This window comes from Pipistrellus hanaki, assembly GCF_964339955.1.
Source record: "Pipistrellus hanaki genome assembly, chromosome: 7".
Taxonomy (NCBI): Eukaryota; Metazoa; Chordata; class Mammalia; order Chiroptera; family Vespertilionidae; genus Pipistrellus; species Pipistrellus hanaki.
Window position 1 is genome coordinate 9,069,154 of NC_140509.1, and position 12,087 is coordinate 9,081,240.

The 12,087-nt window shown below is 39.5% G+C and overlaps 1 protein-coding gene across 1 annotated transcript in view; it reads left to right on the plus strand.

The window, feature by feature from the left end:
* The first annotated feature begins 5,242 nt into the window (after window positions 1-5,242).
* The window catches only part of DNAH8 (dynein axonemal heavy chain 8), a 255,491-nt gene continuing 248,646 nt past the window's right edge, over window positions 5,243-12,087 (plus strand). The window contains exons 1-3 of the mRNA XM_084889523.1: window positions 5,243-5,368; window positions 7,416-7,605; window positions 8,108-8,271. Of these exons, the coding sequence (XP_084745649.1) occupies window positions 5,258-5,368; window positions 7,416-7,605; window positions 8,108-8,271 (465 nt within the window). The 5' untranslated portion in view covers window positions 5,243-5,257. The remainder of the gene's footprint in view (window positions 5,369-7,415; window positions 7,606-8,107; window positions 8,272-12,087) is intronic.

Here is a 12,087-nt window from a genome sequence, read left to right on the forward strand (position 1 = left end):
TATATGACAAGTGTTTTTAAAAGTCAAGGAGGCAACAGTACAGCTCTGTGGAAAGAGCGCGGATCTGTTCCCGGCTCTGCACTGTGGTTGTGTATTGGGTCGTTCATACAAATTCTTTTTAGCTCCACTTTTCTCTTCGGCCAGGGGCCTGATAATGCCGCCTTACTTAGTGTAAGGTTGTGGTGCAGCGCAGATGAACTATTTGTAAAACATTACATATTATAAGTGAATCTTAAATTCGCAGTCATGATCTTGGCCTATGACAACGTTCACTCTGCCGGTCTCAGGAGAACAATCTGTCTAAAAAAGAACCGAGTGCATTTGGTATTGTGATCTCTTTTTATCACAGTCAAGTGCTCTACTTCTGAGAATTTGTATGCTTTCAAAGCTGAAGGGACATAAAAGTCAGACGCAGCAAGGAAGTATTTATGGAACTGGGCAAGAATAGCTGTGCTGACAGCTTTTGTATCTTTCAGGTTACGACCTGAAATAATTGTGCAAGAGAGTCATTTATGTGTGAGATGGAAGTGTAGGAAATTAAGGGCTAGAATCTTGCACATGACTGTGGCTCCTTTTCACCTTCTACGTGGTGGTTCCCAGACCTGGTCCCGGGATCCAGGGCATGGACACCACCTGGAACCTTTTAGAAATGCAGGTCCTCAGGCCCAGCATACTGTTTTTGTAAAAGCTCTCCAGGTACTGCTCTGAAGTGCACTTTCGTTTGAGAACCATTGTCCTAGGGGGAGAGGCTTTGCCAGACTTGGGATACATCCCACATATGGTCAGTAAGTGAAGAGAAACACACTGCTCAAGAGAGACACTTAATGTATGGAATCAGTGAAGTGGGTTCAGTAACTCTATTTCCCAAATGATGTGTGTGTGAGAGGTTTTGTTTACACGATCTGTTTAATTTTCGAATTATTAAAATATCACACTGACTCGTAATTAAATAAAAACTTCAAGCTCATAAATATAGAAGACTGTCATTATAATAATTTGTTTTTATATTCTTTTGGCTACAATATGGTCAAATTACAATTGCTAAAAACGTAATTACTCAAGTCATTGGTCAAACAAAACAATTAATCTGCCAAGTTTTCTGTTCCTCAAACCCACTTTTAAGAATTGCCCTTGCCCTAGCCAGTTTGGCTAAGTGATCAGAGCATCAGCCCATAGACTGAAGGGTCTTGGGTCTGATTCTAGTCAAGAGCCCATACCTCAGTTGCAGGCTCAATCCCCCGTGTGGGAGGCAACCAATCAGATGTGTCTCTCTCACATCGATGTTTCTCTCTCTGTCTCTCCCCCTCCCTTCCACACACACACACTCTCTAAAAAAACTAACAACCCTCCCAAACTCCCCCCCAAAAAACAAACCAAAAAAACCCAATGGAAAAGATATTCTCTGGTGAGGTTCAGAAATAGAATTCACCCTATATTCTATAGTAATTTTGGAGTTAAATTAGTTCAGATTCTAATCCTGCCTCTGATGTGCCTGACACTGTGTATCATGAATAAACTGTTTGAGCCTCTTTTTTTTTTTTAATCTACAAAATGATGAAGATTACAGTATGTAAAATGCCTAACACAGGGCTTGGTTCATTTTGTTGTAGTACCCTAGTCGTTTTATTGACTTTTTTTTCCTTTTACTTAACAGCTGGAACCACTGACTTATTTTTTTATGAAAGATGGTTGTAAGACATTGAAATTCTTGTACCAGGAAGGAGATGCACCTGGTTTGGGTAAGGATGCTTTCCAGGGTACTGTGCTGGCTAGTAGTTCATAAATGTTAAAGTGCAGCATGTCATTTCTCTTACACATGGGAAATCTTATATTTATAAAGAAAATTTATCAGAAGCTTATATCTTAAAAAATACATTTTAAATCCAAATATATATGTTTCAGGTATTAATAATGATTTAAAAAAAGTTTATTTACAACTGTCAAAATGTTCTCTGTTTCTATTTTGCTTGTCTGTTTGTTTATTTAATCCTCACTAGAGAATACATTTATTGATTTTTATAAGGAAGGGAGAGAGAGAGGGTGGAAGAGAACCATCGATGTGAGAGAGAAACATCTATTGGTTGCCTTCCGTATGTGCCCAAACTAGAGATTGAGCCTACAACCCAGAGGTGTGCCCTGACTGGGAATTGAACCAACAACCTTTTGGTGCGATGCTCAACCAACTGAGCCACTCCATCTGGGCTACTATAATGACTTAAGGAGAAAACATTCTTATAGAAATCACTGGCCTCTCCTGGGGAATACAGATTTTCTCTAGAATTTAATTGGATTTTCCCTGAAACAGGTGGAGCCATTTTGTACACGTTTTCAGATGACTAGAAATAGTCACAAAGCCACCCAAGAGCTCAGCAGCCGCTTCCTGTGGTCCTGGTCACAGCTGTCTGCTGCAGCTGTCAGTTGGAATATCTGGCTTCCCCTAATGTTCTCGTTATTCTTAAAATAATTAACAGTTTTCCAGGTAGTTAAGCCTTTGTCTTAATAACTAGGTGCATAGGCCATCCTTTTGGCCTTCGACTCCTTACCTTCCAAACCTTGTGGATTTTATCTTCAGTGTATGTCCCTCCTATTGGTCCCTTTTTGCTTTAAACTCTGCTCCTATGGCTGGCCCATACTCTATGCTGCCCTAGTATTCCAGATTGAAAACCAGTATCTGTTACCAGACTCCTCCTCTGAAGTTCACACTACTTACTCCAGCCAAGTAAATCTTTCCTTGTGCTGCTAGTTATGGGACTGGGTGCAAACCCTCAATTACCCGCTAAGACCCACGGTAACCTGGACACACAGGACCTGTTTGGTCTGATTTCCTGTTCTTCCAGACATGAGTCTTCTGCTCTCTGTAAGCCAGTCCCTTCATTGTTTTCTGTTCATACTGGAGTCATTTCTGTGAGCTTTCTCCACCTTCCTGACTCAGAATGCCTTCCTTCTCTCCACCCAGCCAAGACCTGCCCCTCCTCCAGGTGACCTGATGCACTCTTTTCTAGAGAGCCTTCCAGAATGTTCCAAACCACACCCGACCCTGTTCTCCAGACTCCTGCATAGCACCTAATTATATTATTCTAATTTCATCTAATTGTTGAATGTGTATATCTTCCTCCCCCAAGAAAATATGCAAACTCATACATTCTGAATAGGTCTGCTCTTTGGATTTCCTGTCTCTCGCAGTTCTTACCCTGGTGCATTATTGCATGGCCCATATTTTCACAACTCATTAAAAACTATAATAGCTGAAAACTATCTACTATTAGAATAAAAATCACCCACATTCTCCCTCACTTGAAATAAACATTGTTAATTCCTTGATGGATTACCTCCTCCTCCTCCTCCTCCTTCTCCTCTCTCTCTCTCTCTCTCTCTCTCTCTCTCTCTCTCGCTCGCTAATGTAATTATGATTTTCAAGACTTATCTCCTTTTATTAGAATTTAGGTTATTTATAACTTTTTTGCTCCTTTAAACAATGCCTCAATGAAAAGCATTGACGCTAATTCAATGTGGATTATGAAATGTATTGGAAAGAATTCGCAGGAGGGGAATTGTGAGAAGGAAGGATAGACCTATTTTTAATCATTATTTTTACTATCTACAAAGTAGCACATTTCTCAGCTTGGTAAATATTTCTCTACATGTCTTTCTTATATGCATGTGCTAACATATAAATGCTTATATCATTTAAAGATGTGATCATATGTTTTATTTTTGACTAGCTTTTTGCAGTTGACATTTTCTATGTTAAACAATGTTGTTCGGTATCCCATAGTACAGTTGCATTGTGATTTTTAGAAACCATTCCCTTATTATGATCTGCCACCCGGGACTATGTTCAGCTGTAAGTCAGAAATCCTAATAGTGGGTCTGTTTTTCTCTCGTAACAAGGGAGGCAGTGACTAGCAATGGTTCAAATGCTCAGCAATGCCACCAGAACACAGATTCTTTTTATTCTGCCATTCTTAATATGTTGGCTTTATGTTCATGTTTTCTCCATGAAGCTCTGGGCATCACAACCAGGTCCAAGGCACTTGTGGGAAAGGGCCTCATTAGTCACACACCTCCTCTTTTTCAGGAAAGCCCAGGCTGTCTTCTTGGCCACAACTGTGTCACATGGCTACATAGGGAGGCTGAGAAAGCAGCTGTTTTCCAGGGAATGTACACATTGCTTAATGGGAAAAGTCAGGTTCTCTTATCAAAGGTAGAGGTAGCTCTCATCCCAACCGCTATGAATGAGCATTTAAGCTTTTATATAGTACCAGGGTTCTTTGACTGCAAGCAACAGAATTAGACTCTGACTTAAATAAGAAAAAAGGTGTCTGGGTATTCACAAATTTTAGAATTAGTTGAACCACCAGGCCTTGGAAAGGGCAGGAATAGAGCATTTCCATGGATTTCAGGGCAGTTGTTTTTGCATTCATCACCAGACTGACATCTCTCAGATTCCCTTTTATCTTTGTGTGTCTCCATTCAAGAGAGCCTAATTAGTCTAGTTTTCAGGTGCCCACCACTGCAGGGCTCTGAGGCTGGTATCTCGGGAATGACAGGATGGGAGGAACCCCCTGAATTCAAAGGAAGACAGGCAGGGCACACAAAATCATTTTTGTGGTTTTGTGATGGGGAATTACAATTTTCATTTTTCTTATTTTAAATTGGCTATTGTAAATGGAAAAAACTATTGATTTCTGCATATTACTATTACAACCAGCCATCTAACAGAATTAGATTAATAGTTTTTTTAATTCAAAGCAAGATTTATAATTAAATGATTAATTTCCACTGAAATTAGTTCAAGGAAGAATTTAATATAAATTGGGTGCTATGAATATATTCCATAGGTGACTGAATCTTCTCAGGGGAATCAGTGAGCTTCCCAGAGACATGGTGTTTCAACCGAGATTTGAAAGATAGATTGGGATGAGGTAGGCAAGAGAGGGGGATGGGATAGGGACCAGTTTGTGTGTAGGCCCTGCCTGAGGCCTGGCCAAAAGGAACGGATGTGCAGAACTCGGGGAGAGGAACCAGAGGAAGCCCCAATGTAAAAATTCCAAGATTGACATCTTTTTGTAGACAAAAAACAATTGATGCCACAATCATACCAAAAACGTCTTATAATAAAATGAAGCAAGAAGCGGCAGGGTAAGGAGAAGAGTAATTCCCAACATTTGATCAGTTATGTGATATTGTGCTAAATTCTTGACTGTTGTTTTCAGAGTGTGGTCGAATTATTGCTGGAGTAACGAAAGGGTCAAAAATGATGAGATTGTATATAGACAATGCAGTCCCGGAGAAACTAAAAGGAAAGTGTGTATTTTTTGTTCGCTGTCAAAATGATAGTGCCATAAATCTTAAAAATATTCATGAGGTATGTTTATATTTTGTTTTCAAATAGATAGTTAAAGATTTTTCCAGCTTTATTGAGTTATAATTGACATATAAGATTGTATAAGTTTAAGGCGTAGAATAAGTTGATTTAATGAACTTTTTAAGTATATATATATATGTGTATATATATATATATATATATATATATATTGTGTGTGTGTGTGTGTGTGTGTGTGTGTGTGTGTGTGTGTATATATATATAATTGATTTCAGAAAGGAATGGAGACGGAGAGATAGAAACATCAATGATGAGAGAGCATCATTGATCAGCTGCCTCCTGCATGCTCCACACTGGGGATTGAGCCTGCTACCTGGGCATGTGCCCTGACTGAGAATTGAACATGGAACTTTTCATTCCATAGGTTGACACTCTATCCACTGAGCCAAACTGGCTAGGGCTCTAATGCACTTTATATTCAGAAATGATTACCATGGTAGCATTACCATCTCCATCACCTCACATAATTACCAGTTTTTATTTTTTTGGTAATGATATTTAAGATCTACCCTCTGAGCAGCTTTCAAGTATATAATATGGTATCCTATATAATAAAGAGGGAATATGCAAATTGACCATCACTCCATCACAAAGATTGCTGCACCCACAGCTGAGGCCAAGTTCCCATAAGGAGACTTAATGAGCAATCAGCAGGGACCTGAGGCTACACCTCCCCTGCCCCCGTGGGGCTTGACAGGGGACCTCAGGTCACATCCTCCACCTGGCAGGGCTTGATAGGGGACCTCAAGGTGTGCTTCCCGTCCTGGTGCTGGGCTAGGGGACCTCAGTCTGCTCCCCCTGCTCCAGCACCAGGCTGGGGGACCTCAGGCTGCACCCCCCACCAGGTGGGGCTTGATAGGGGACTTCAGGCCATGCCCCCCACCTCACCACCAGGCCAGGAGACCTCAAGGTGCACCCCCAGTGCTGGGTCGGGGGAATTCAGGCCATGCCCCCACCCAGTAGGGATTGACAGGATACCAGAAACTGTGCCCTTCCCTCCCAGTGCTGGGCTGGGGGACTTGAGACTATGCCTCCCCCTATACCTGGCGGGGCTTGATAGGGGACCTCAGGCCATGCCCCCTACCCAGTGGGGCTTGACAGGGGACCTCTGGCAGTGTTCCCCACCTGGCAGGGCTTGACAGAGGACCTCAAGGCATGCCCCCCACCCCGGTCTGGGCTGGGGGACCTCAGGCCACACCCCGTGTCCTGGCGCTAGGCCAGGGGACCTGAAGCTATGGCCCCTGCCTGGCAGGGCTTGACAAGGGTGGGACTGGCTGGGTCTGGATCTAGCCCAATGTCAGGAGAGGCAGCCGGGTCTGAGTCTCATGCGATTTTGAGGTGCATGTGAGTGGGCGGGGATTTGACTCTGGGTCTGTGGTAAGCCCCAGACTCTGACAGGAGGAAGGTTTTCATATACATTTTACTAATTTTCTTTCATCTCTGCCACTTCTATTATAGAGAGAGGGCAAATAACAATATTAAATTATTTCCTCTAATTCCCTTTTAATGTGCACGAATTTCGTGCACCGGATCACTAGTTGTTAACTATAATCACCATGCCTCATGGTAGATTCTCAAACATACCAATAACAAAGTTTGTAACCTTTGACCAATGTTTTTCCATGCAAAACTCTGAGCAGAGGCTAGTTTTGTTGCTTTTTCCCTAGACTGGCACAGTGTTTATGATTCCCTTTTCAGAGACCGGGCAACTTTCACCTGAAAACTTTGTTTATGCAGAAGGCCCAGTTTCATTTCCCTCACATTGCACAGGCTCCAGGCCACATCTCCGTCCCTCTGTGGAAATTAAAGCACCAGGGGAAGTTTTACTTGCTGAACAAGCATGTAAATGGTAAATTGAGGGCAGAATATAAGTTTGATGATTTTAGAACTCTAATACTCACAACCACTTAAGCTTTCCTAATAGTTTATAAAATGTATTGTCTGTGCTTATTGTAATGTAAAATAGGTTATGATTTTCAGTTCTTTATTGGGATCAGCATGTAAAAACATTTGAACACTGCCCTTTCAGGAAGTGCTGGTTACTCTCCTGGATGCCTCAAGAGGACTCCTAATTGGGATCAGGAATATGCTGGCAAAGATATTTCTGCCAGCTATCCTTGCAACAAATAATTGGGGTGCTTTAAACCAATCCAAGCAGGGAGAGTCAGAAAAACACATTTTTACTGAAACAATCAACAGATATCTTTCATTTTTAGATGGTAAGTATAACATTTCTTGTCTAACACATTACTAAAAATGAGAAAATGAACTATATGTTATTAAAAATAAGCATGAGTTTAATATATTCCATTTCAAAAGAAGATGTTAAGGTACCAAAGATGTTAAGGTATCTCAGAGAGGTAAGATACTAAATCATTAGCATCTCTCTTCTTCAGGACTTTTGCAGGAGTAAGTTAAGTTGTCATTTTTGTTTTCTATTACAGCAGGAGGATTCTCTTTCTATATTATTTGTGAAAAATTCCACTATATTTAAAAAGACATAATTTATTATAAACTCTCTTTTAAATATATAACTACACTATTTCTATTGTTAAAGGACAATTTTATTAACAAATCAATTCACAACCTAATGATCAATTAGACTTATATTTTTATTAACTATTAGGTCTCTAACTTTTTAGTAATTACACCTTGAAACCACATTGTGATATTTAACACATTGACATTAAACACCTCTTCTCAATATTTTTTCCCTTTTAGGTGCTAGAATAAGTATTGAGGGAACAGTTAAGTTAAAGAGTGTAGACAACTTTGATTTTTCCAAACTGCAAAGCTTTGAAGAAGTGACAGTCGCAGCTAGCAATTCTGAAACTGTTCGTCAGCTAGAGGACGTGTTGATGATATGGTACAAACAGATCGAACAGGTGAGCTAACTCAAGTAATTTCATCAGGCATGCATCATTGTCACATCTGTGTTCTAGGCACTGCAATTTATCTCTAAAAGCAAAGGGGAGAGGAATCTTCTAGATTCTGTTATGAAACTTAGCCTATTCTTGACTCCAGTGCAAAATTCATTGTCCTCTATGGACCAATTAAAATCAATTTTAGTATATTTTTCACATTAAGAAGGAAACTATAACATTATGGGTTGAGAATGAAATAATGAAGAATCAGGAGTAGCCAACATTTATCTCTAATACTTCATATATTGTTTATATTCTTCGAGAGAGAGAGAGAGAGAGAGAGAGGAAAAGAACATAATGAAGAGACTAGCTACAGTGCTGGGCACTAAATAAATACCTTTTGATTGGTCAATGGAATTGTCTGGGTTGACAAAGATGTCCAAACTAGGCTCATTCATACCAGTACTACTCTAGACATGTAAGTGCTCTCTGGCAGTAACAAAAGCAATGTTAGGAACGGGGTGTATGTCAACCTTCTGAGAGGTGCCAACTTATAAACACTACTAAAAATCATGTAATTGCCCCAGATGGAAAGAGGACTCTAGGAGCCAGGTGGCAGATCTCTAGCTCCTGAGCACAGGACAGTGGACCTAGGAGAGAAAGTCTTCAGTTAGGTGAGGACGGGGAGAAAAATCTTGACCATGCAAGAGTTATACAAGAGCATTTCTGATGTTCCTTCTCATGCATAGAACTATGTTGGAAGCAGGAAGGTGCAGTTGCAGAGAAAAAAATTGGAGGGCTTTGGAAACTCCGCCACGGCCTGGAATGCTGGCCACAGAATTTGTCTCCACGTGTCACTAGGTAACTGAAGAGCAGAGCTGCTCAGCAGAAACCTCCTGCAGCCGCCCACTCGGCCCCTGGAGGAAGGGGGAGTTGTAACCCGTTGTGGAAATCCAGCTCTGTCCCACACGCTGGCCAAGGAGGTCCTCTCCAACTATTATGATCAATCAATATAGATTCTCTTTTGCAAAAATGAGCAAGGAAAAGAAAATAGTTTGACATAGGAGACTTAGCAACCTGAAATAAGAAAATCAGTAGTTGGGCAATTGTAGCAAATAGCCTCCAATTAAGCAGAATAAGTGCAGGAAATGGAGAGATCTGTAAAAACAACAACAAAAAACCCCCACAGACATAAAAAATAAACCAACCTTGACCTCTTGTCATACACAATAATTAATTCAAGGTGGATAGTAGACATAAACATGAAAGCTAAAAGTGAAAAAAGAACATTAAAACATGAATCTCAAAAACATGTGTGAGAGAAGCCAGACTTAAAAACAGTTATGTGAAGAAGAAAAAACATTTAAAAAAAAGACCAACAAAACAAAACAAACCAAAAACAAAAGAAAAAAAGCTATAAATGAAGCAGAACATAAGACTATAATAATATGTTCTTAAGCAAGATACAAAACCCAGAAGCCATGAAAGAAAAAAAAAAAAATGATAGGTTTGGCTATATGAGAAAGATATTAGTAACTTCCACATGTCAAAAACCACCATAAAGTTAAAAGATAAATCCCTTTCTGGGAGGTTATATTATCAGCATGCATAACAAAGAGTATCCATAATATATAAAGACATTTTATAAGTTATTAATAAATGGGCAGTGCAGAGAAAAATAGGCCAAGGCACTGAACAATGTATTCAAGGAAAGAACATGGAGACGTTTGACCTGGGAAAAAGGGGGTGTAGGAATGACATGGTATTTTCAACGATTTGAGGGGATTTCATGTGAAGTTAAATGTGTATGGCAGAAGTAAGCCAGAGAGAGTGATGGCTATCAGGAGAGAAATGGAAATGGAATGTGCTGAATCACTGGAAGTATTCAATTTGAGGCTGGATTATCACCTATGAATAATGTAACAGGAATTAAACATCAAAAGGGTCATTTGATTTAAAATTTAAAAGTTAATTTTAAGAGTCGTTTGCATTCTTTAATTCAGTTATTCAAATTATATAGACCTTTAGCCATTTAAAAAAGCTTAAATTATGTCTACTATCCTCTATTTAAGAAGGTAGAAAAGCTTGTAATTAGGTTAAGAAGAGTTCCATAAATCATGGTTAAAATTACAAGCATTTTCTGGATTAAAAATAGAACTTCAATAGGTTTGAAAAATTAACTATGTATTTTGCCTCATTTGTATCTTTAAAAATTCCATCACAATTTAAGTTATGAAAAGTTATGAACATTAAAAGGTATAGGAAACAAATAACACGCATCTCTGTAACTGAGATTAAACAGATACCATCCTATATAACAAAAAGATACTATGCAAATTGACCCTAATGACAGAACAACTGGGAACGATCAGTTGCTATGACACCCACTGATCACCAGAAGTTTAATGCAGGAGCTGCCCCCTTGTGGTTAGTGTGCTTCCACAGGGGAGCGCTGCTCAGCCAGAAGCTGGCTCATGGCTGGCCAGCACAGTGGTGGTGGCAGTGCTAAGGATGTCCGACTAACTGCTTAGGCCCGCTCCCCAGGGCCATTAGTTGGACATCCCCTGAGGGCTCCCTGGCTCCCAGCGGGATGTCTGACTGCCAGCTTAGGCCTGATCCCCCTGGGAGTGGGCCTAACCTGTCAGTCGGACATCCCCCGAGGAGTCCTGGACTGTGAAAGGGCACAGGCCAGGCTGAGGGTCCCCCTGAGTGCACGAATTTTTAGGCACCAGCCTCTAGTTTGCTCTATTTGCTTCAGAATTTTTTTTTATTTTCACTAAAGTCTCTAACTCTTTCTTCTCCCTCCCTCTGTATTACCACTATTCTGATGTTATTGACTCCTCCCATTCTCTTTAAAGTTTGACACTTTTATTGCATTTACAAATTTATAAGCTTTATATTATAGATATAATATATTTGTGTTTAAAATCTTTACATAAACAGTATATTATAAAGGATCCTTTTATAGGTGTTTTTCCCCCCTCAACATTCTCTTTCATTCATGTTGGTACAACTAAATTTAGCTCATTCACTGTATGGTATTCCTCTGTGAAAAAAAATCAGTTTATTATATAGATGTTCAGACATCTAAGAGACATTTAAATGGTGTCTAGTAACTTCTGTTTAAGAAGTTAGAGAAGTTTATTTATTGATTCCCTCAGAAAGATAGTTATTTCTACATTTTTTTGCTATTGCAAATAATAAAAATACATATTTAATGAATATCTTTGTTCAGATCTCCTTTGTACATGTTCAAGAATTTCCCAGTGGAGTGTTGTGCTAAAGGGTGGGGGGTTCAATTCCCAGTCAGGACACATACCTGGGTTGCCGGTTGGATCCCTGGTTGGGATCACATCAGAGTTTATCTCCCTCTCCCTTCCCCTCTAAATAAATAAATAAATAAATGAATAAATGAATAAATAAATAAATAAATAAATAAATAATGGTGGGAATATGTCCTTGGGTGAGGATTAAAAAATAAATTTCCCAGTGGAACTGCTGAGAGCAGTAATGTATGGATAATTTATTGGGTATTGCAAAGCCCTCCAAATAGTGATTATAGTAACTATAAAATATTAACTATAATATTTTGTACAGAAGCATATGAGAGTTTCCCTTTCTTCAGATTTTCATTACACTTGGGATTGTCAGACTTTTAATGGTTGCCAATATACTGGGTGTGAAATGGTATCTTGATTTATTTTGCATTACCCTGAATACAGTTGAGGTTGAGTATGTTTAATGGCTCTTTAGGTTTCCTCTTTGTTGAATTGCTTCTTCATTTCCTTTACGTAGTTATATTTCAGATTGATGATATCTTACTGAATTGTTGGAGTT